The following is a 22,455-nucleotide window of genomic DNA, read 5'->3' on the forward strand; positions in this document are numbered from 1 at the left end:
TGCCAGGCAATCCACCCAGGAAGGCCTATGGGGTCCTAGAGCTGGCCAATGAAAGGAGAGGGCCACACTCCTGCCCCAAGTCTGTGGGACTCACCACATTCATGTCATCCGTGCGCTTAGAAGAATTAGGGGGGGGGGGGCGAGCTCAATGGTGAAGTATTTACCCAGCATGTATGAGGCCCTGGGTTTCATCCCTAGCATTGGGGCAGGGTGGCCAAGGGGGCAGGGTGTCCCCCTCAAGGCGTTGGGTCCCAAGCAGAGATGATGCCTGTCAGAGCAGACATGTCCTCCATGTGAGTATACCTCCAGGGTGCCTTAGCTCACTCTGGCAGGAAGGTGTGTGTTCCAGACCTATAGGGTGGGTGGAGCCATATGAGGACAGATGACAGCACTGGGGGCTCCGAGGCACAGGACCTTGAGTAGGAGGCCACCTGGGAAAGTGGCTCATCCACACATGCCCATCAGTCCACGCCCAGAGGGTAAATAATTGAAGGGCAGGTCACACGAGCCTGCCTGCGTCACAGGATGCCTTCCCTGCAGGGTCTGGTTACGCCCCAGATCGCATTGACACCCCCTTTGGCTGGTGAATAATTAAGCAGCCACCTCCTCTCAGTCAGGACTCCATCTGCAGGCCCTACTCTACGGCCTCCTCGCTGGCTGCTGCCTGTCAAGCACAGCGCCGGGCACTGAGCAGAACGCTGACCCCAGCAATCCGGGCCTGCTATAGCCACCTGCCTCCTCAGTGCCAGCACCACTTCCATGGCCCCTGAAATGGACCAGTTCTACAGGTCCACCATGGCCATCTACAAGGTGAGCTCATGGGCCATGGCCAGCATATAGAAGCCAGGCTGGCCCCAGGACACAGGGCAAGCCCAGGCTGGGCTGTGGGTGTGAGAGTGGGCATCCTCGGAGTTACATGCAGGACCCATGCACACCTCACACACATCCTCAGCTAGGTGTAGGTTTAAGAAGTGGCCAGCCTGTTGGGAAGATGAGAAACCAAGCCTACAGAGGTTAAACACCTTGTTCAAGGTCACCAAGGGAAGAAGAGTTGCATCTGGGATTGGAGTCAAAATCCCAGCTCAAAGACTTGGGGTTTCCTCCACTACCCAGGGTGTTTCTCCACCTGGCGAAAGCCCAGAGTGGTGACTCAGCCACATGGTAGACACCCCATGGTGTGTCTTTTTGAAAGAGTCTTTTTGAAAAAGGCAAGGTGTAGGGGTATTGTCAGCAGCTCCAGGATTCTATTCTATTGAGGCCTGGGCACAGGACAGCTGAGTTGTGACCAGTTGGGTGGCAGCAGGTGGATGGGCATCCCTCGACCAGTGAGACCAAGAGAACTGAGGCTCACCAACTGTGTCAGGAGGGACCAAGTCTCCCCTGGGTTAGGTGTATGACATAAGCTGGCTGTGAGGGACACCTGGCTTGGGACTGGCTCCTAGAAGATGCCTCTGAGGCCTCTGTAGGAGGGAGCCAGGATCCTGGTGAGGTCCAGGTGAGCCTCACAGGTCCATCTGTCCTTCTTTCTACCACCATGCCTGTATCCCTTGCCCTCGGGTTCAGAGCATCATGGAGCAGTTTAACCCCGCCCTGGAGAATCTGGTGTACCTGGGCAACAACTACCTCCGGGCCTTCCATGGTGAGTGTCTCCCTTGGTACTCAGCCCCCACCGTCACTGGGGCTGTAGCCTGTAGCTCAGTACCCCTTAGCAGCTGCTGGGCTCACCCTCAGCCCTGAATCCCACAACCCACCCCACACACTCCTAGAGTCAGCAACGCCTTTCCACACAGCCTGCCCCTCGCTGTGCCCTGCCCTTAGCTTTACAACATCACACCCACCCAGGCCTCCACAAGCACACAGGTGCCTGCAGCCCTCCCACGAGACACGCATGGAAGATTGTCCCCAGCAGCAGACAGGGTGGTGGCCCCTTTGTTCTCTGGCAGTATCAAGCTCTACACATCACCCAGAGCCACCTTGCCCCATCCCACCACATCTCAGCATCCCCTCCACACAATCAGGGTAGCGCAGATTGAGCGCTGGGCCTAAACTTTCACTCCTCCTGCAGCTCTGTCCGAGGCGGCTGAGGTGTATTTCAATGCCATCCAGAAGATTGGGGAGCAGGCCCTGCAAAGCTCCACATCACAGATTCTGGGTGAGGTGCCGTCCCATGTGACTCTCCGTCCCCCTCACCCCCACCCCATCCAAGCCTTTGCCTACTACCCCAGCCCTTGACCTGTGTTCTTTTTGTCTTTCCTTTCCTTCTCCTTTTTTTGAGAGAGGGTTTCTCTGTGTAGCCCTGGCTGTCCTGGAACTCTTTGTAGACCAGGCTGGCCTTGAACTCAGAGATCCACCTGCCTCTGCCTCCCGAGTGCTGGGATTAAAGGCATGCGCCACCACGCCCGGCTCTTGCCTGTGTTCTTAATGTCTCCTCCTGCCTAGGGCCTGTGTGGCCCATGGCTCTGGGGTTCACTAGGGCTTCCTTCTGTATATATGTCTTCCTAAAGCCTTCACCTCAACATGGGCCTATGGCCAGTGCCCGGGAGCCCCATCTCTCAGGCTTGTACCTCAGTTCTTCCCTACCCTTCCCTGTAAACCAGAGTTGTCAGAATTCTGAGTCAGAGCCATATGTGAAACCCTTGGACTTTGGTCCCCAATCCAGCTAGGAATGTCCTTTGGCTGGCTTCTTGGAGGGTGGGGAAAAGGAAGGCAGGTGGGGCAGGCTCCCCACACTAAAGGCAACCTTTCTTGCCTCCAGGGGAGATTTTGGTTCAGATGTCGGACACTCAACGGCACTTGAACTCAGACCTGGAGGTGGTGGTGAGTATCGGGCTCCAGGGCCAGAATTACTCAAACAGATGGGCTGCAGTTCAAGACTGAGAGCCCAGGGGCTGGGGCGATAGGATCAGGTGCTATGCAAGCACAGGGCCTGATGAGGTCAGATTCCCAGCTCCCACGTAAAATTCCAAGCATGGTGGCCTACACCCATAATCTCAGCACTGGAGAGACAAAGACGGGAGCTTGCTGACCAAGATAGGCTCGCGAATCAGTGAGCTGTAAGTTAGTGAGAGACCCTGTCTTGAAATAAGTAAGGTGGCAAGCCTTGGAGGAAGAGACACCAGCTGTGGGCCTCTAGCTTTCACATGTATGAACACACACATGCACATGTGGCCCCCACATATACACACATACAAACCTAAGTGTGTACACAGGGGGGCGGGGAGAGAGAGAGAGAGAGAGAGAGAGAGAGAGAGAGAGAGAACCAGCTCAAGTTCTCAGACCCACATGTAGATCCACATCCAGTGGGGAACTTCTTGGGTGTGACCGGCCCTTGGCAACATGAAGAAAAGTTGGCCTGGTCAAGCCCAACTGCTGCTGCCTTTTCTGTCCTGTTTTTATCAGGGAGGCTCAGGGTCAAGGCATCATTAACCACAATTGGAGAATGTGTGGAGCTAGCTGAGAGAGGTCCCGCTGCACCAGGCCCAGGACACAGCCCGTCCCCACGCGGGCTCCTCCCTTCATCTCCCTAGTTGCAGCAGCCAAGGGGATCCGAATGCCAGTATAAGAGCAGCTGTGCCTTCGTTGCCATTAGGAGCAAACACAGGCGCCACAGCAAAGGTCTTGGGCTGGCACACCTAGCAGTCCTGTGCGCGCCCCAGGTCTCAGCCCTGCTACTCTGAACAGCTGGCCCTCGGCAGGTATGGCCATGGGCTGCTGTCCTGCTATTCTCAGGGCCTGGAACCAGCAGCCCTTCTGCCTGGCACAGGCGTCCCTCCCCCAGCAACCCTCCCCTCCCTGACCCAAGCAGATGCTTCTGTTTGCTTCTAGCACACGAGAGTGAAGACAGGAAGCTACTTCAGGCTCAGAGCTGGCCTCTACTCAGGCTTTAGTGCCCTTGGACCTTGGACCTCAGTTTACCTATCTTTAAAAAAAAAATGGAGATAACTATTTTTCCTGGCAGGGCCTGCCTTGCGGTCGGGAGGGGGCGTGTAGAGTGAATCAATAACTTGAAGCTGTTTCCTAGGGCTGGGAATGTAGCTCAGTTGGCAGAGGGTTTGCCTAGCACACATGAAACCCTGGGTTCGATCCCCACCCTGCCTAAGACAGGCATGGTGGTGTAGACCTGGAACCCCAGTACTGAGGAAGGTAGAGGCAGAAGGACCAGAAAGTCAAGGTCACCCTTGCCTGTGTGGTGAATTTGAGGCCACCCTGGGCTATGTGAGACCTGTCTAAGAAACTACTTCCTAAAAACAAAACAAAACAAAAAAACTATTTCTGTCAGGGCGCTCCCAGCATTCCTTGCTTCCCCGTGTCTGCTGCTTTTCTGGATGCAGGACCAGCCGGGCCTGGGGTGTGTCTTATTTGCTCTGTAGCTCTAAGCGCTCTAGGGACTCTAGGCAGGGCTTCCATGGGTATGGAAGAGGTGGGAAGAGAATGGGACTTGCTAGAGAGATTCCCAGAGGGCATAGCAGCAAAAGGATGCTGGCAGAGCCTGGAGGCCAGACAGGGTGGAGAGGTGGGCGTGCCCAGATGGTGAAGGGCCCTTGGAGGACTCAAGGGAATTTTGACTGACAGTTCTTGCTGCCCAATAAGGACTTGAAGGTAGAGGCGACTCTGTTTGACACAGAGACTGTCCCCCCCTCCCCCCCAGTGGAAAATACATACAGTACTATGCATGACAGGCTAGCACTACAGTACTGTGCATGACAGGCTAGCACTACAGTACTATGCATGACAGGCTAGCACTACAGTACTATGCATGACAGGCTAGCACTACAGTACTGTGCATGACAGGCTAGCACTACAGTACTATGCATGACAGGCTAGCACTACAGGTCCCAGGACTTCACAACCCTTGGTGGCACAGCACCAAAACCCCAGCACCTGCTTGGACTCCCTGTGTACCTGTGTTTCACCTGGGCTAGGCAGGGACAAGTGCCACCCAGGCCCACTTTGTAAGGAGAGCTGCTTCTCCAGGCACCAACGTCTTGGCTGTGACAACTGCACAGGGCCCCCAGCCAGAGCCACAGTAGAGCAGCACCACAGACTGTCCCTTTGGTTCTCTATTCCATAGAGATCCCTGCCGGGCACTGTTGGAGGTGGCCGGGATGTGGACAGACACCTCGCCCTCCCACAGAGGGGTCAGACCAAATGGATGGCCAGCGACCATATGTGTCCCACATTAAATTCAGACTTTGCCATGAAGAAAAGGAAGGCAGGATAGGGAATGTTTGGAGATTGCAAAAGGAAGCCATACTCAGGAAAGGGATGGTGAGGGAGGCCTGGGGGAGCTGGGAGAGTCCCCCAGGGACAGTGACATAGGCTGCAGCAGGCAGCAAGAGCCAGCAGATGAGGAAGGGACAGGGCCATGGGTGGCCATTGCTCTCTGAAAGCAGCACTATCAGTGACCTTTTGAGTGAGGAAGAAACAGCCTCTGGCTTAAATTGTGAAAAGAGACTTTTTTAAAATAGCAAAAGTGAGAATAAACAACAGCAAATCTCACCAAACATGCTAGCACTGGTGTCTCAGGGTAAGATGCACAGTTCAGAGTCAGCATTACCTCTCGGGGCTAGAACTTGGCCTCCCCCAGCACCGGGAAGTCTCTCCTCTGTGCCGTCAAACTCACAGCCTCCCTCTTCCCGCCCTCCCAGGAGTGACCATCTGAGCTGGCACTTCTTTATACTTTACCCCCCAAATTCAATCCCAAAACCTAGAATGCAAGGTAGGTGAGAATTTTCTTTTTAAAGACAGGGTCTCTCTGTATAGCCCTAGCTGTCCATGAATTCACAAAGATCTGCCTTCCTGGCATTAAAGGCACATGCCACCACACCCAGCCTTCAGTCGGATTTCTTCAGACCTTTTTTTCTTTTCTTTTCTTTTCTTTTCTTTTTTCTTTTCTTGGTTTTTTGAGACAGGGTCTCTCTATGTTAGCCTTGGCTATCCTGAACTCACTTTGTAGACCAGGCTAAGCCTCGAACTCACAGTGATCTGTCTGCCTCTGCCTCCCAAGTGCTGGGATTAAAGCCACCACACCTGGCGTTCTTCAGGCCTTTTAAACCTGCTGACTGCCCTGCATTTGTACCTTTTCTTTTCTTTGGCTGTTGAACACTTGGGCCTATTGGTCTGGGCTCCTGATTCCTGGGAGTCTCAGCCATGTTCCTAGCTCAGTTTGGTGGGTTCCTCTGGCCTTGGGTCTTGAACCCAGGCTTGATCTGGGTCCTTCTGTTGGGGAGCACTCTGCTCTGTAGAGCCACTTATGAGTGTGGTTCCCCAGCACTGCCAGTGGTCTTGGGACTGTGGCGGCTCGGGTATGGCTCCCTAAGTATGTCTATAGAAATATGCACCCCATCTCTGCAGCCACTCACCATATGCTTCACACACAAAAGGCAGAAGAATGCCTCATTGACCTCCCCTCTTCTCAGCTCTCAGACAGTGAGTGTTGCCCCTGCCCCATCTCCCTCTGAAAGTGACCCAGTTATTACTAATGAGCTTGAGTGTGTAGCTGAATGGGGCCAGACGCATGTAAGTGCAGTTGCCCATGGAGGCCAGAAGAGGGCACCAGATTCCCTGATGTTGGAGTTACAGGGGACTGAGCTGCCTGATGTGAGTGCTGGGAACATAACTCTAGGTAGTATGTGGTCTTAAAGGCTGAGCCATCTCTCCGGCCCTGATTTTATTATTTATTTATTTATTCGAGACATGATTTCTCTGTGTAACATCCCTGGCTGTCCTGGGACTCACTTTGTAGACCAGGCTGGCCTCAAACTCACAGAAATCTGCCTGCTTCTGCCTCCCAAATGCTGGGATCAAAGGCATATGCCACCACTGCCTGGCTCCTAATTTTATTATTTTTAAAATGTTTATTTTTACTTTTATTTACGCCACATTATGCAGGTGCTCAGAGAGGTCAGAAAACCATGTCAAATCCCTTGGAGCTGTAGTTAGAACTGATTGTGAACCACCCCATGTGGATGCTGGGAACCAAACTCTTGCTGAGCTCGCCAACAGCAGCACTAACCGCTCTAGCCCACAACTTTATTGCCGTATCTTCTGCTACCATCGGCGTTAGCGGTTTCAGCCGCCTGTGTATATTTCAGGGCCGAGCAATGGTTATCTCTGTAGAAGGTTTTTAGCTGGGAAAGCCTGGATCTCTGCTGCTGTGTCCTTTAGATGCTTCTGGAAGTTTGTCGTCTCCTTGCTGTTCAGTGGGTCCAGGTGCTCTGGCTTCATCCTTTCCTTTGCTGCTATAGAGGTGGGGGTAGCCATTTGTCCACACGGCCCCCATGTTGGATTTTGGCTGGGATATTGTTTTTAGATCTTATGGCAATCAGTATTTTGAAACCATACTCTAGGCGCTGGGAGCAGTGACCTCACCATTGATTCAGGCCTTTCTCAGTGGCCTGTGTGCTATATGCGCGCACCGAGAGTCACACACTCACATCTACATGCATGTACATGCACACACCCATATGTGTACAGACATGGGCCTCAGGATAAGATGCCTGGAGCTTCCGGCTCAACCACAGCGCTCCACCAGCTTCTCTGCCTCACCGCTGTCTCCTTCGTCCCCCATCAAGAGTCCCTCTTCTTGGGCATGTGGAGCCTGAAGTGTCAGAACGTCCTGCGCCCCATCTGCTGCATCCCACCTCACATGCAGCAGCCTCGGAACAGTTCTAGTGGTGTCTGCACGAGGACCGTTCTAGACAACAGCCGAAATGGGTTGTGTGCCTGCCGTGTCCAGTCTCCAGCACCCTGAGGGCAGCTATGGCAGTTCTGTGCTGTCCACAGAGCACGCCACACCCACTGCAGCTTTCTCTGCGTTCATCTTCTAGCTGCTGCCTGGCAGAACCCACCAGCCAGTCTGGCTCAAGCCATTTTGGCTGTCCTGCAGCAGCTCCCACGGGAAGGCGGCGGTCCTGAGACAGTGTTCTCAGGGTTCTTGCTGCTGGATGGCTTTTATTTTTGTTAAGAGTGAGAAGGTCATTTGCCCCACCCCCTTATTCCCACCCCACCCCCTCCATTTCCCTCCCTCTTTCTCTCTCTTCCTTTCCTTCAAGTGTTTTTCTTCCGGTCCCAGAACACAGAGAATTATTGTAGAAGAATCTGATTATTCAATTATTCACTTGTCCTTTTTTGCCTAGATGTGTTATTCCCTTCCCCCTTTTTTCTTAAATCTGATTTTTTTTTTCTAGAATACATTTTGAGATTGATCAGTCTGGGTTGACATTTTCAGTTATGTGATGTACTTCTTTGTGTGTGTGTGTGTGTGTGTGTGTGTGTGTGTACATGCCTTCATGTATAGGCAAATGTGTGTGCTCTCACATGCGGGTGGACCAGAGTTTAACATCAGTGACTTCTGTCTCTCTTCACCTTATTTTTTGAAACATAGTCTCACACTGAACCTGGAGCTGACCAATTCGGCTGGACTGAGTGGCTAGTGAGCACCAGGCATCCCCTAGCACTGAAGTCACAGGGACATAGCCATGCAGAACTTTTTATGTGAGTGCTGGGACTCCAGGCTCAGGCCCTGATAGCTCAGCAGCTGGTACAGTGCTGCTGAGTCATATTCCAATACATGAGATGTGCTTTTTCTTATTCTTTAAAAATTATTTTTATTTTATCTTATGCGTATGAACATTTTGCCTGCATGTACACCTGTATACCATATGTGTGCAGTGCCAATGGGGGCCAGAAGAGGGCACTCTCTGGACTGGAGTGATAGATGGTCATTAGCCTCTGTGTGGATGCTGGGAACTAAACTCAGGTCCTCTGCAGGAGCAGGAAGTCCTCTCATCTGCCGAGCCACCTCCCCAGCCTCTTACCTCCTTCCCCTCATCTTCTCAGATGCCTCTTACTTTGTGCTATGTGTATGGTGCATGCCCATGAGCACAAAAGGCCACAGCATGATGTCGTGTCCTGCTCTGCCTGTTGCCATGTTATTCCCTGGAGACCGGGTCTCTCACTAAATCAGAAGCTGACAGTTTCAGCCAGGGTGGTTGGACAGTATGTTCATGGGACCTGCCTCTCTCCACCACTCCTCCCCTTGCTGTGCCCGCCCGCCCTGTGCTGGAGTTACAGACACACACAGGGACTTGAACTCAAGTCCTAGCCTTTAGAGAGCAAGGGCTGAGCCATCTCTCCAGCCCCATACTTATTCAACATATAATTTCTGCCCTTTCTGCACCTTCCCTTAGCTCCGTGGTTTATATTGGCTGATAGCACTGAAAACAGGTGTTCAGGAACACACAGATGTGTGCACAGAGTATCTGGACTTTCTCTTAGGTGTAAGTCAGGCTCGGGAGAAGGGCAGGGTGGACAAGGATGTTGGATGCTAGGAGCTCCATCCCTCCAACAGTCCTGTCCAGCAGGAGCACTCACTTGATGGTGTAAAATGATCCGCATTTCTGTTGTGTTTTAGTTGGTTGGTTTTGGTTTTTCAAGATAGGGTTTCTCTGGGTAGACCAGGCTGGCCTTGAACTCTCAATGATCCGCCTGTCTCTGCCTCCTGAGTGCTGGGATTAAAGGTGTGTGCCACCACACCTGGCTTCTCTTTGTTATTTTTTATAAACACCCACAAACACAGGCTGGTGGTAGCAGCTGTGGTTCAAGGACTAGACTGGTACAAAAGGGAACCTCAAGGTCCCTGGCAGACCAGCCACTAACAAGTTCTTAGAAACAACCCTGGGAGAACCTTCAGCTTGTTCTTGTATATGAACTCCCAGCAGTGCTTTTCTGGGTGGTACCTTAGCCCCAGGGCAAGGGCCTAGGGCAGCAGGAAGCCTTCCACAAGGGAAGAGAGGATATAGGAAAAACACGCAGAGCTGGCAGAAGTGAACACATCAGAGGGCTAGGGTAGGGGGTAGGGGGCTGGAGGTGGGGGCTCAGGCTTGACTCTCCCCAGCATTGTGAGGGAAGCTGACAGAAGGTATAGGAGCATTGTCAGGGCCCTGCCCAGCCCACAGCATCAGAACTCACCAGGTTCTTAGAGGGCATCAGGCCAAGCCCTGGGGAAACTGAGGCCCAGAATGGGACAGCAACTGGTCCAAAGTCACAAAGCAAACTGGAAGCAGAATGAGGGCTGATGCACAGCGCTCCTGAGCCTCAATCACCAGCCTCTTCCTGCCTCCCAGGGATGCTCCTGAGAGGCCTCCCCACTTGCCCCCTCATCCCAGGCTTCTGCAGCTCTGGAGGCTTATGCAGAGGCAGGCTTTGCCATGAATTGGGGATCAGGGCTGCCCTCCCTCACACTCACTGCAGTCCCAGTGCCCGTGGATAGGGAGGGGCCTGCCAGTAAATCCTTCCCCCATGGCTAGCAGAGCAAATGAACATGTGTGCAACATAGAAACAAATGAACATGTGTGCAACATAGAAACAAATGAACATGTGTGCAACATAGAAACAAATGAACATGTGTGCAACATAGAAACAAATGAACTGATGTACAACATAGAAACAAATGAACATGTGTGCAACATAGAAACAAATGAACATGTGTGCAACATAGAAACAAATGAACATGTGTGCAACATAGAAACAAATGAACTGATGTACAACATAGAAACAAATGAACATGTGTGCAACATAGAAACAAACCAGTGCTGTGGGATCCGCTGAGGAGGCAGGAAGGCTTCTCAGCAGAGGGGCGGGAAATCAGCAACAAAGATGGATGAGGAAGAAATTCCAGGCAGACAGAGTAGAATGCACATGGCCCAGACTGGCTAGAAACAAGACCCAGAAGCCTTTGACACTTTCACTGAAGGACTCCAAGCCAGAAGCCACCCGGTCCACTCTGCAAACCTCCCTCTAACCATGTGACCTTATTAGCCCCGTCTCTATGGGCTTTGGGCCAAGGCCTGGTGGTTAGGAATATGATGGTAATAAAAAGTAAAACCGTTGGGGGCTGGGTCAAAGGGCATGCTGCTCACGCCAGCCTGTGCTCCACCCAGGTGCAGACGTTCCACGGAGACCTGCTTCAGCACATGGAGAAGAACACCAAGCTGGATATGCAGTTCATCAAAGTAAGTCTGCCTCTCCACCTCGGCCCCTCCCGACAGAGGGCCACACAGGCCAGGGCCACGCACCCACCTGGCCCAGGTTTTACACAGTCCCATCTGATTCCCTGTGTCTCGCTGCCCTGTCCCAGGATAGCTGCCAGCACTACGAGATTGAATATCGCCACCGAGCGGCCAACCTGGAGAAGTGCATGTCTGATCTATGGCGCATGGAACGCAAGAGAGACAAGAATGCGCGGGAGATGAAAGTACGAAGGCTCTCGAGGGGCTGGGGACGGAACTCTGGAGGAAACCCTACCACCCTTCTCAGCTCCTCCACCCAGAATGAGCACAGCTGTGGGGAGCACAGCTGGAGAGTCACGAAGGACCCAAACCCACCGTTTAACCTCTGCTTCCTCTAGGGGCCCTTTAATGAGCTCCAGTCTCCCCTCTCCAGAATTTCTCTTTCCTGCTTTCATAAACTGTCCTCCCTACGGCCACCTTGGCACTCCCCTGTACAGGGTACCAGAGACACAGCAATGGTACCCAGGCCAGAGGGGCACAGGGCGAAGTATTCAGGGGCCCTGGAGAAGGGACATCAGAGTCGGGCCCCCAGCCAAACCTTCTCCTCCTGCCCTCCACCCCCACAGGAGAGCGTGAACCGGCTGCACGCACAGATGCATGCCTTCGTGTCCGAGAGCAAGCGTGCTGCCGAGCTGGAAGAGAAACGGCGCTACCGCTTCCTGGCTGAGAAGCACCTGCTGCTCTCCAACACCTTCCTGCAGTTCTTGGGCCGGGTGAGTGAGGCTGGGGAGAGTGGGCCACGCCCTCCCCGAAGCAAGAAGCTCCTCCCTTTTTCTCCCTTCCCTTACTTCATCTGAGTAGAAATCAATCTCGTGCATTTGCATCTATTATTAATTCATGATTTGTTTTGCATACACATATTTATTCATCTGGTTACAAGCCATTTATTTAATTGCATCATCAGAGGACAACTCTGTGAAGTTGCTTCTCTCTTTAAACCTTAACATGACGTCCAGGAACCAAACTCAGATCATTAGACTTTTGCCTCAATCTCCTTCGCAAAGAGCCATCTTGCTCGCCTCCATTTTTTTTTAAGTGCTTGAATGCATATGCCCCCTTCCATTTGGTGATAGATTTGTCCATGAAGCTTGCTGTCTGCTAGAACAGTTCAATTTTTTTTTTTCAGTTCTCTTGGATTTCTTCTGCTTTCTGTATTTACTGTGTTGTTTTGTGCTTTGGAGCTTAAGACGATTAGACTTTTCCCATAAATACCGTCGTGTGTGTGTGTGTGTGTGTGTGTGTGTGTGTGTGTGTGTGTGTGTGTGTTTGATATTTCCCTTAGTCAAGTTTGATGCTTTTAATTGTACTGATTTTAGCGTTGTTATTCTTTCTCTTCAAGTATAGATTTTCTATTACCAACATATGGGCTGAGTTTTGGCTTTTGGCCAATTTGACAATTTGTGGTGGTTTTATTTTATTTTTTCCTTTTCATTCGTTCTTTCTTCTCTTTTTTTCCCTTCCTCCTCCTGTTTTTCTTCTTCTTGAGGCAGGGTCTCATATAGTCCACATTGGCTTCTAAGTCACTATGTAGCTAAAAATGACCTTTAACATTTGACTGTTGTAGATGGCAGATATAAGATTCTTGAGGGCAGCTGGGTGTGGTGGCGCACGCCTTTAATCCCAGCACTAAGGAGGCAGAGGTAGGCAGATCACTGTGAGTTCGAGGCCAGCCTGGTCTACAAAGTGAGTCTAGGACAGCCAAGGCTACACAGAGAAACCCTGTCTTGAAAAACAAACAAACAACAGCAACAACAAGACTCTTGAGGGCTTCTCTACCTTGGCTAGTTTCCAAATAACTGACACAGAGAGACTCTAATTTATTTTATAAGCTTAAAGCACTAGGGCTGGGCAGATATCAACCCTCTAAGCTGTTTTGCTATATCCCAGCTACACATCCCAAGATACTTGCCAATAGCCATCCTGCCTGGGCTGGATCTGCTTCATCAGTCTGCCCTCATGGCCACATGCTCATGGTCCACTCTGCCCATAGAGACGGCCTTCTTCCCAGCTTCCTCTGTTTCCTCTCCTTCCTCCCACCTCATGGCCTCTCCCAGACCCCAAGCCCGGGAACCTAAACTCCACCAACCTCTCTTCTGCCCAGCTCAGGCTGTCAGCAACTTTATTAACCAATCAGGGATAATTAGAGAGTGAGTTACACAGCATCACTTGGTGTATGGGAGAATGTGCTCCTCTGGGGCGCGACCAGATCTTGGGGGGAGGGGCAGTAATTCACAACTAGATACATTAGCAGCACCAGACCAACCCAACATCTGTCCCTCCTACCTCTACCTCCAAGTGCTGGGGTGACGGGCACACTCCACCGTACACACCGTCACGTGGTGCTAAGGACTAAGCCCAGGCAGGGCTGTCTTCACACACTCAGACACTCTGCCAACAAAGCTGCATCCTCAGCCATAGCTGTGTCTTCTAAATAGGAATTTCACCGTCCCCATTCAAGCTGATTCCCACTACACCTGTGGGCCACCACCCCTTTGGGGTTAAAGGGCCCTCTCACAGGGGTCACCTAAGGTCATCCGAAAATGTAGACATTAACATTATGATTCATAACAGCAGCAAAATTACAGTTACAAAGTAGCAATGAAAATAACTTTATGGTTGGGGGTCACCACAGCACCCGGGGCTGCATTAAAGGGTCATAGCATTAGGAGGGCTGAGAACCACTGACCTAGTGCATATTCTCCTAGCATGGGGGCCATGGATCACCTCCTTGGCAGGCCCAGTCATTAAGATTGGTCCCCAAGCAGTCAGTTGTCCTTCCAGAAAGTATTGTGTACCCTTTCTCTGTGTTCAGTCCTTTCTAATAGTTGCTTATAATGTTTTCTCATTTTAGGCCTGATTGGTTTACATGAAAGCAGCATTTTTTGGTTTTTTTGGTTTTTTGTTTTGTTTTTTGTTTTTCGAGACAGGGTTTTTTGAGACAGCATTCTGTCCCTCAGAGTGCACAAATGCCTCCCCTTTGGTAGTCATTAAGCATAGTCCTCTGCGGCTTTGGAGAACCACAGTAGCCATGATGCCTTGTCGAACCAGGGTCAGAGTTTCCCTCCTCTGATCGGGCTGGCTGCTGTACTGGTGGAGCCCCGTGGCTGATTCCCATCTAGGGCCCCGGAGGACGGGATAGCCTGGGCCTTCTCTTTCTCCTGCTGTTACGGACAAGACCCTGATACGCGTCCCATCCTGGGAGAACATCTAAGCCTAGCTTGAAGAAGACGGTGCCACATTGCCATCCAGGGTAGCAGCTGCTAAATGCTATCCTGACGGGCAAAGCAAGTTCCGCTTGGTACCCTTCACCCTGGGAACCAACCTGGTACAATTTGTTTCCAATTCTACACAGTTGGCCTCACTGGCTATCTGAACCAGGGGTCTGGCTAAGCAAGAATCCTCTATTGACTAGTTGGTTGGCAATGACTGCCTGTTGTATGCCACTTGATGGCTCTCGGGCAAATCCAGGAATCTTTCCCCAGCTCTGGGTCACCAAGAAAAGTGAGGCATGGCTGGAATTTGCCAGCAGGATCATTTTTTTTTCAATGATAGGGGTGTTGGGATTAAAGAAGGAGTGACTGTGATTGTGGGGTCTCCATCCTGGGGGTGAGTTGGCGGGCTGGAGTACTTGGGGTCTAGGCTGCTTGTTCACACAGAAACAGAGATTGTCTTGGCTCCAAGAGACAACTGTCAAGGCTGGAGGGGCCGTTTGCCCCATGATGTATAATCTTAGGCTAAAACTGTGTAGAGGTGTTCTTTCTGGCTAACCCCCAAATTGTGTCACCCTGTCTTAGTCAGGGTTTCTACTGCTGTGATGAAACACCATGACCAAAAACCAAGTTGGGGAGGACGGGATTTATTCAGTGGCTTACACTCCCAGATCATGGTTCATCACTGGAGGAAGTCAGGACAAGAACGCAAACAGGGCTGGGACCTGGAGGCAGGAGCTGATGCAGAGACCGCGGCAGGAGGGTGCTGCTTACTGGCTTGCTTCCCATGGTTTGCTGTGCCTGTTTTTAAAAATATAGAACATAGAATCACCAGCCCAGGGATGGCATCACCCACCATGGGCCGGGTCCTCCCCCATTGATCACTAATTGAGAAAATGCCCTCCAGCTGGATCTCATGGGGGCGTTTCCTCAGCTGAGGCTCCTTCCTCTCTGATAACTTCAACTTGTGTCAAGTTGAACACAAAACCAACCAGTATAAGAACTTTCCTTAGACACAGAGGGAGTTTGTTTGTTTGTTTGGTTTTTGGTTTTTCGAGACAAGGTCTCTCTGTGTAGCCTTGAATATCTGGGATTCACTTTGTAGACCAGGCTGGCCTCGAACTCACAGGCAGGTGGATCACTGTGAGTTCGAGGTCAGCCTGGTCTACAAATCGAGTCCAAGACAGCCAAGGCTACACAGAGAGACCCTGTCTTGAAAAACAAAAACAAAAAACAAACAAAGTGAGTCTAGGATAGCCAAGGCTACACAGAGAAACCCTGTCTCAAAAAACCAAAAAAAAAAAAAAAAGAAAAAAGAACCCTCTTGAGCAGGCCCCTACAGTTCAAATCACCCCCAGCACCACTGTCTTCCATGTTCCTACTAGGATGACCCATTAGGCCCCACTTAAAGCATTCCACTGCTTTTCAAATCCAAAGTCCACATTCTCCAAGCAAAAGCATGGTGAGGGCTGTCACAGAAATACCCGGTCCCTGGTTCCAACTTCTGTCTTAGGATTTCATTGCTGTGAAGAGGCAGCATAACCAAAGCAACTCTTACAAAGGAAAGGCTGTCTTACAATTTCAGAGGTTTAGTCTATTAATATCATGGCGGGAGGCACGGCAGCGAGCGGGCAGACATGTGCTGGAGGACTCCGGAGTTCTGCATCTTGAGTTGAAGGCAGCTAGGAAGAGACTGGATTCATTTCTCACTGGCTGTGGCTTCAGCACTTAAAACCTCAAAGGCCTGCTTCCACAGTAACACAATTTCTCTAACAAGGCCAATCCTCTTTTTTTGTTGTTGTTGTTGTTTCTGTTTTTGTTTTTCCAGACAAAGTTTCTCTGTGTAGCCCTAACTGTACTGGACTTGCTTTGTAGACCAGGCTGGCCTCCAATTTACAGATGATACCCACCTGCCTCTGCCTCCCAAGTGCTCAGATTACAGGCACACATCAGCATACCCAGCTTAGGGTAAAGGAGTGGGTGAGGGTTGTGTGGCCGAGCTGGCCGACTAAGTCAGGGGTACAATGTGGATTGTGGGGAATGCTGAGACTCCTGTTGTTAGGTTAGTGGTTTGGGCTAGCACATGCCATTCAGTGTTTGGTGTCCCCTGTGTTTAGTCTGAAAGGGATTTTTCTACCAGCTGCGATAGTGTTCTCCCTGAGTTTGAAGGTCAGACTTGGTTGGAGGCCATGGCATTGGAAAAGGAATATTGACAGAAGGTGCGTGTGTTTGTGTGTGTGTGTGTGTGTGTGTGTGTTTGGGGAAGTGTTGGTTGTGATCTGACCTAAAATCCATCTTCCTATGGCCCCATCGTTTACACCTGGGACAAACCTTCAAAGGTGGCCATGTCCTCAGCCCAGGGGGCTGACCTGGCTTCTTGGGACAGTGGTAACAGCTTAGGCTGGGTTTTATTGAGAGTCACCACCAGGAACTGGAAGCTGGCATGACATTCTCTCTGATCCTTCCCATGGTCTCTTTCTCTTTCTCTTTCCTTCTTGAGCTCATCTTCTCTGTTGTTAAGAAAAAAATAATTTGGGCTGGGCGGTGGTGGCGCACGCCTTTAGTCCCAGCACTAGGGAGGCAGAGGCAGGTGGATCTTTGTGAGTTCGAGGCCAGCCTGGTCTACAAAGTCCAGGACAGCCAGGGCCACACAGAGAAACCCTGTCTGAAACAAACAAACAAACAACAAAAAACAGGGGGAAAAGGCAAACAAAAAATGTTAAAAAGCCATGTCAAGGAGTTATTTTTGAGGAGTTGGGATCCTTTTTCTAGTCTTTGAAGCTTGTATCTAATGTCCCTAGTGGATTGACCCAGGAAATGGACATGCAGGGACCCAGTTCCCTCTGGGAGTTAATGTCCACATTAGTACTTGTTATTGCCCCATGAGATGGGAAAATAAAACAGGGGTGTTGCTGTTGTTGTTTTATTGGGACCTTGAGTGACCTTGTTAGTTCATCACAGTGAACTCTGGAGTGGGCATTTTGTTGCATGCTCTCAGCCAAGTAAGTTACCATTAGCCACAGAAGTTCTGTCCCAGCGCCAGAGTGCTGGTAATTCCAGTTTGGGTTCCCCAAAGGGACTGACTCCTCCCCTGAGAGGAAGATGTCGTTCTGTTGATGGGGTTTATCAGTGTGGTCTCTGGCTGCCCTCTAGAGAGTCCTTTTCACCTTGCATGAGGGAAAAGGTCAGGATAGACATGTATCCTTGCCAGCTGAGGTCATAGACTTGAATTATTTAGATGAGTTATGGGTTTTCAGTGAATAACCCAAGCTTTAGTCCTATGATGTCCATTTCTGTCAGGATGAAGGACATGAAGGTTCAGGTGGGGCCATCCCTTCCTTGTGTGGGGAGAACAACACTGCCCTAGGTCAGAGGCGGGGAGGGAAGGCTGATGGGGGGAGGGCAGGAAGTCTACTGGGGATGGTGGTTTGCAGGTCCAAGGAGCGGATGTGCAGAGGGTGAGGAGGAGGGCTGGGCAGGAGAGGGATTGTTACTGGCACGGCGGGGGTGGGTGGGGGGTGCTGGGAGTCCTTGTAGGGAAGAGGTTCATTAGCTGCATCAAAAACCAAGGAGCTGGAGAGAGGCCCGGCTTTTGCTGGCAGAGGAGAGTCTGGTGGTCAGAACAGGAGCTGCGGAGGGAGGTGAAGGGTGAGAAGAGAGGCACAGAGCATCTTGGACTACTTGACTTTTCATTTGAAAAAGATGTCTAAGTCTGTAAATTCCGTCTTGGGGCCGGTGATGGCCACTGTTGGCGGGGGTGGGTATTGCAGCCAGATTTGAGCGGATAATTGAATGAGCTTGAGACTGTGGAACCTAGGAGCCAAGGGAGAGGCTTTGGGATAGGTGATGTAAAGCCTGTTTTACTACGTGGTTGACACCTGCAGGACTGGCGGGCAGTCTTCTTCACCTGCCTGGGGCATCCCCCAGGTTTAGGCAGAAGGTGAAAATGGACCCAAGTATTATTAGGGGGTGTTCCCACTAAGACTTGAGGGAATCACAAAGTTAAATGTGGGGGGTTCCCAGGACCCTCAAGCCTTGTGATTTGGAGGAGTAAGAAGCCCCAGGGCCTCTGGAGTGTGGTTAGAGCACCTCTGAGTTACCTTCCTGATGGCAGCGATCAGCCTTGGAGATCAGAGAGTCAGGGGAAGAGGCACAGGAAGGTGCATGGGGAGGGTCCAGAAGAAAGCAGAGCCTGGGGTTCCATCAGCTCTTGCGCTGCTCGTGGAGGCAGAGGTCTGCTGGTGGGACTGCAGGTCAGACTGCTGGCTGCTTAGCCTATATAGTGAGGGTAGAGAGTGTCCATGCTCCTAAAGGAGCGACCCTGAGGATGAAGGGCGTTCTGCATGAGACACCCTAAAGGGGTTCTGGGTCTCGGCACCGAGGGTAAGAAAAGTGAGTCCGAGAAGCAGACAGACTCATCTCAACAGGCTGAAGCTCTGAAGCTGCTTTATTGGAGCCCAGCCTTCCTACAGGGGTGAAGGCTGAGTGCATTTAGAGGGGCTGGGGGTGTGTATGTGCATCCACAGCTGCCAGGCAGGTACAGCTAGCTATTGGGGTTACTGGGATAGGCTTAGTTTCCCATACGGTCAAGCTGGGCCCGAGAAGGTCTTATGGGTTGGGGCTATTACCCAGTACAGCCCAACTCAGTCCCTCATGACCTACTACCCAGCATATTGTGTTACACTAAACACGCAGAAAACACAGAAGATGTGAAGAAATGTAAGGGCCTGGGCACACAAAGGTGTCCTTCTGAATTCTCTCCTGGCCAGGCCTTTCCTCCCACCTCACGCCAGCTCCCCTGTGAGTGACACAACTATTGAGACATCTCCAGACGCAGATGGAGTGGCTGAGCCTGAGGACATGGGAGAGACGCTAGTGTCTGGGCCCCTCAACAATGGCCTGGGGCTTCTTTTTGTTCCCCCCACCCCAGACAGGGTTTCTCTGTGTAACCTTGACTGCCCTGGACTCCCTTTGTAGACCAGGTTGGCCTTGAACTCACAGCAATCCACCTGCCTCTGTCTCCCGAGTGCTGGGATTAAAGGTGTGTGTCACCACGCCAGGCTCATTGTTTCTTTTCACAGTTGCTTTTCTTCACTGGGACATGTCATAATATTTTCTCTTTGCTTATTAATTTATAGCTGCTCTATTTTTCACATGTTGTTCGTGCCCATGCATGTGTGTTAAGGCCTGAGCTTGATGTGTGCTGTCTTCCTCTGCCAGTCTCCAATTTGCTTACTTGTCCAGGGGCTCTTGCTGAGCCCAGAACTCACTGGAACTGGATCAGCCAGGCTAGCTAGGCAGCTCAGGAGGGGATCCATGACACCCACTTCTTAGGGGCTCAGGGGAGTTCAAACTCCCATCCTCAGCACTTTTTACCCGCTGAGCCAGCTCCCCAGTCTTCATTTTGTTTGTTGGCAAGGCTAGGGGTGAACCACAGGAGCTGGCGCATGCTAGGTGAGTGTCTACCCTGCATTGTGCCCCAGCTGCCTGCGGGAATATTCTCATGCTCTGGAAAAACCCACGACTATATAATAGCCCAGGCTAGCTTGGGATTTGCTATGTAGCCCAAGATAGCCTCAAATTTGCAGCCATACTTCTTGCCTCTGCCTCCTGAATACTGGGATTACAGGACAGCACCACCATGGCAGGACGTGCCCCCCCCCCATCTCTATCTCTGTCTGTCTCTCTCTCTCTCACTCTCTCACCTTAAACTCCTGGTCCTCCTGCCTCTGCCTCCTGAGTGCTGGGATTAAAGCATTCCCCATCACACTTGGCTTATACTGTATCTGGGATGGAGAGGAAGGCTTCATGCATGCTAGGCTAATACTCTACCAATTGAGTAACACCCCAGCCCTCATTTGGCATTTTCTTTAAAAAATAAAAATCATGGTTTATCTGTGTGTGTGCACACATGTGCCATGATGCATGTGTGGTCAGTGGGTTCTTGCCTTCCACCTGTCCAGCCAGGGTCTGTGGTTACTTCTGCTGTTGAACAGCACACTCCAGGCCAGCTGGCCCGTGAGCTCCCGTCTCCACCTTCCGTCTCTGTAGGAGTGTTGTCTTTATAGACACATGCCCTGTGTCAGGCTTCTGACTTGGGTCACCAGGCTTACCCTCTGAGCCCTCTCCACTTGTCACATGTAGGGGCCCTTATCAGAGAATCACCTTTTCCCTGTACCTGTTGTGGCACCCACGCCACCGCAGTACTGAGTCAAGGGCAAGGGACTGCAGATTTAACTCATGCACACACACACACATACACACACAATAACACAGCGGGTCCTTCGTGCTAAGAGAGCAGCAGCTGCAGCAACAGTTTATTATTCTCGTTTGTTCCCCTTCAGTGTTCCAAAGTGCCTTCTTATAGGCAGCAAAACAGGAATCCTCCTCCCAGGTGAAATCCCTCAAGAGGTGATTGCACACAGGAGGAAAAGTCTTGAGGAAGGGAGGGGTGAGTTCTCAGAGCAGTAAACATGACTAGCTAACCAAGATAAACACAGACATGGAAGCTGCTAGAAACAGGACATGAAACAGCAAGACAGGCAGGCAGCCCAGTCGGGCCTGGTTCCTACAACCTGTGTAATTTTAGATTCTTTTGGTGTTTTCTCTGGCTTTAGAAACACAGCTCCATTCTGCCTTTTTCTGGGTGCTGGTTAATAGGGCTGGGCAGGACTGAGGGAAGTAAGTTCTGCCAGGCCAGCATTGCTTAATGTTTTAGTCCTTGTCAAATTGGGTAAAGGTCCCTCTAAACTAGACAGACAGAGCCTGGTGTCTTTGCAGTTCACTGCCTCTGAAGCACGTCTCTGAGTGCCTCTGCTAATTACGGGCTTCAGGGAAACAGGGCGTCCACCCAGGCATGCTGGACCAGCTGCTCCCACGATGTAAGGGCTGCTGTCAGTACAGCAGGAGACTGCTCTGAGCTTCTATGGAGTAACCCTTGAAAGGTGGCCATGGGAGGCACCTCTGCTTCTCAGTGGCAGTGAGACCCATCACTGATCTCTCTGACCCTCAGCATCTTTTGTAAGACTGAGGTAGTAAGCCAGGTGTGGTGGGGCATGTCTTTAATCCCAGCACTCAGGGAGGCAAAGGCAGGCATATCGATGTGAGTTCGAGGCCAGTCTGGTCTACAAAGTAAGTCCAGGCCAGCCAAGGCTACACAGGGCAACCCTGTCTCAAAAACAAAACAAAGAACAGGGAGGGAGGGGGAGGGGGGAGGGGAGAGGGGGAGAGGGGGAGGGAGGGGGAGGGAGGGGGGGGGAGAGAGAGAGAGAGAGAGAGAGAGAGAGAGAGAGAGAGAGAGAGAGAGAGAGAGAGAGAGAGAGAGTCTGAGATGGTAAAGGGGCCACAGATGAGATAAAGCCAGGTGTCTTCACTGATTGCTTTCCACTTTCTTAACTGAGGCAGGCTTCTTGATGCTTGGTGGGCCCATCTAGCTAGCTAGCCAGCTTGCTCTGCAGACCCCACAGGGCCTAGACACTTCGCATTGTTCAAATTTCTCACTTTGCCCTATTTTATACAATAAAACATCCAGCATGCGCAGATTAAGACCAAGTGAGATGGGTGCATGGTGAAGGACCATGGCCCCCTCTGGAGCCCAGAGCTAGGCAGGGTGGGCAGGTCTCAATGGGTGTGGTTAACCCCAACAGATCTGGGCTGCTCTAGCTGCAAGGACTCAGGTGCAGGTATTTACACAAGAAAGGTGGGCTCTCAGATAAGGGGTAGGGTTTCTTAAGTAAGCCTCAAGTCGGGCTCCAGGGTCTGCGGGCCACACCTGACCCAGTGTCTCTGGCCAGGCCCGGGGGATGCTGCAGAACCGCGTGCTGCTATGGAAAGAGCAGTCGGAGGCCAGCCGCAGCCCGTCGCGTGCCCACTCCCCCGGGCTGCTGGGCACGGCGCTGGGGCCACCCTACCCCTCGGGCCGCCTGACGCCCACCCGGCTGGACATGGTGAGGCCCTGGCCGCCCCCGCCGCCCTTTGCGCCCCTGCCGCCCTTCTCTGGGCCCTGGGTGCCGCCGCCCTGCGCCTGGAGCCCGCCGCCCCCTGCACCCCCGCTCTACACCACGCCCCTCGCGCCCTGGCGCCGTGGGCTCGCCTCTGCACTCCCGTGGTGGCCCCACCGTGTCCCCAACCCCTACGCCGAGGCCTGGGACTGGGGTTGGGGGCGGGGCTAGCGA

At 51.8% G+C, this 22,455-nt stretch overlaps 1 protein-coding gene across 1 annotated transcript in view; it reads left to right on the forward strand.

Annotated features, from left to right (window-relative positions):
• Nucleotides 1–22,455, forward strand: part of BAIAP2L2 (BAR/IMD domain containing adaptor protein 2 like 2) — a 27,686-nt gene continuing 5,231 nt past the window's right edge. Inside the window, exons 1-8 of the mRNA XM_084751568.1 lie at nt 1–810; nt 1,564–1,639; nt 2,066–2,152; nt 2,756–2,817; nt 10,944–11,015; nt 11,141–11,257; nt 11,639–11,785; nt 22,075–22,227. Of these exons, the coding sequence (XP_084607694.1) occupies nt 760–810; nt 1,564–1,639; nt 2,066–2,152; nt 2,756–2,817; nt 10,944–11,015; nt 11,141–11,257; nt 11,639–11,785; nt 22,075–22,227 (765 nt within the window). The 5' untranslated portion in view covers nt 1–759. The remainder of the gene's footprint in view (nt 811–1,563; nt 1,640–2,065; nt 2,153–2,755; nt 2,818–10,943; nt 11,016–11,140; nt 11,258–11,638; nt 11,786–22,074; nt 22,228–22,455) is intronic.

This window comes from Acomys minous (assembly GCF_964271855.1).
Source record: "Acomys minous genome assembly, chromosome: 12".
Lineage (NCBI taxonomy): Eukaryota > Metazoa > Chordata > Mammalia > Rodentia > Muridae > Acomys > Acomys minous.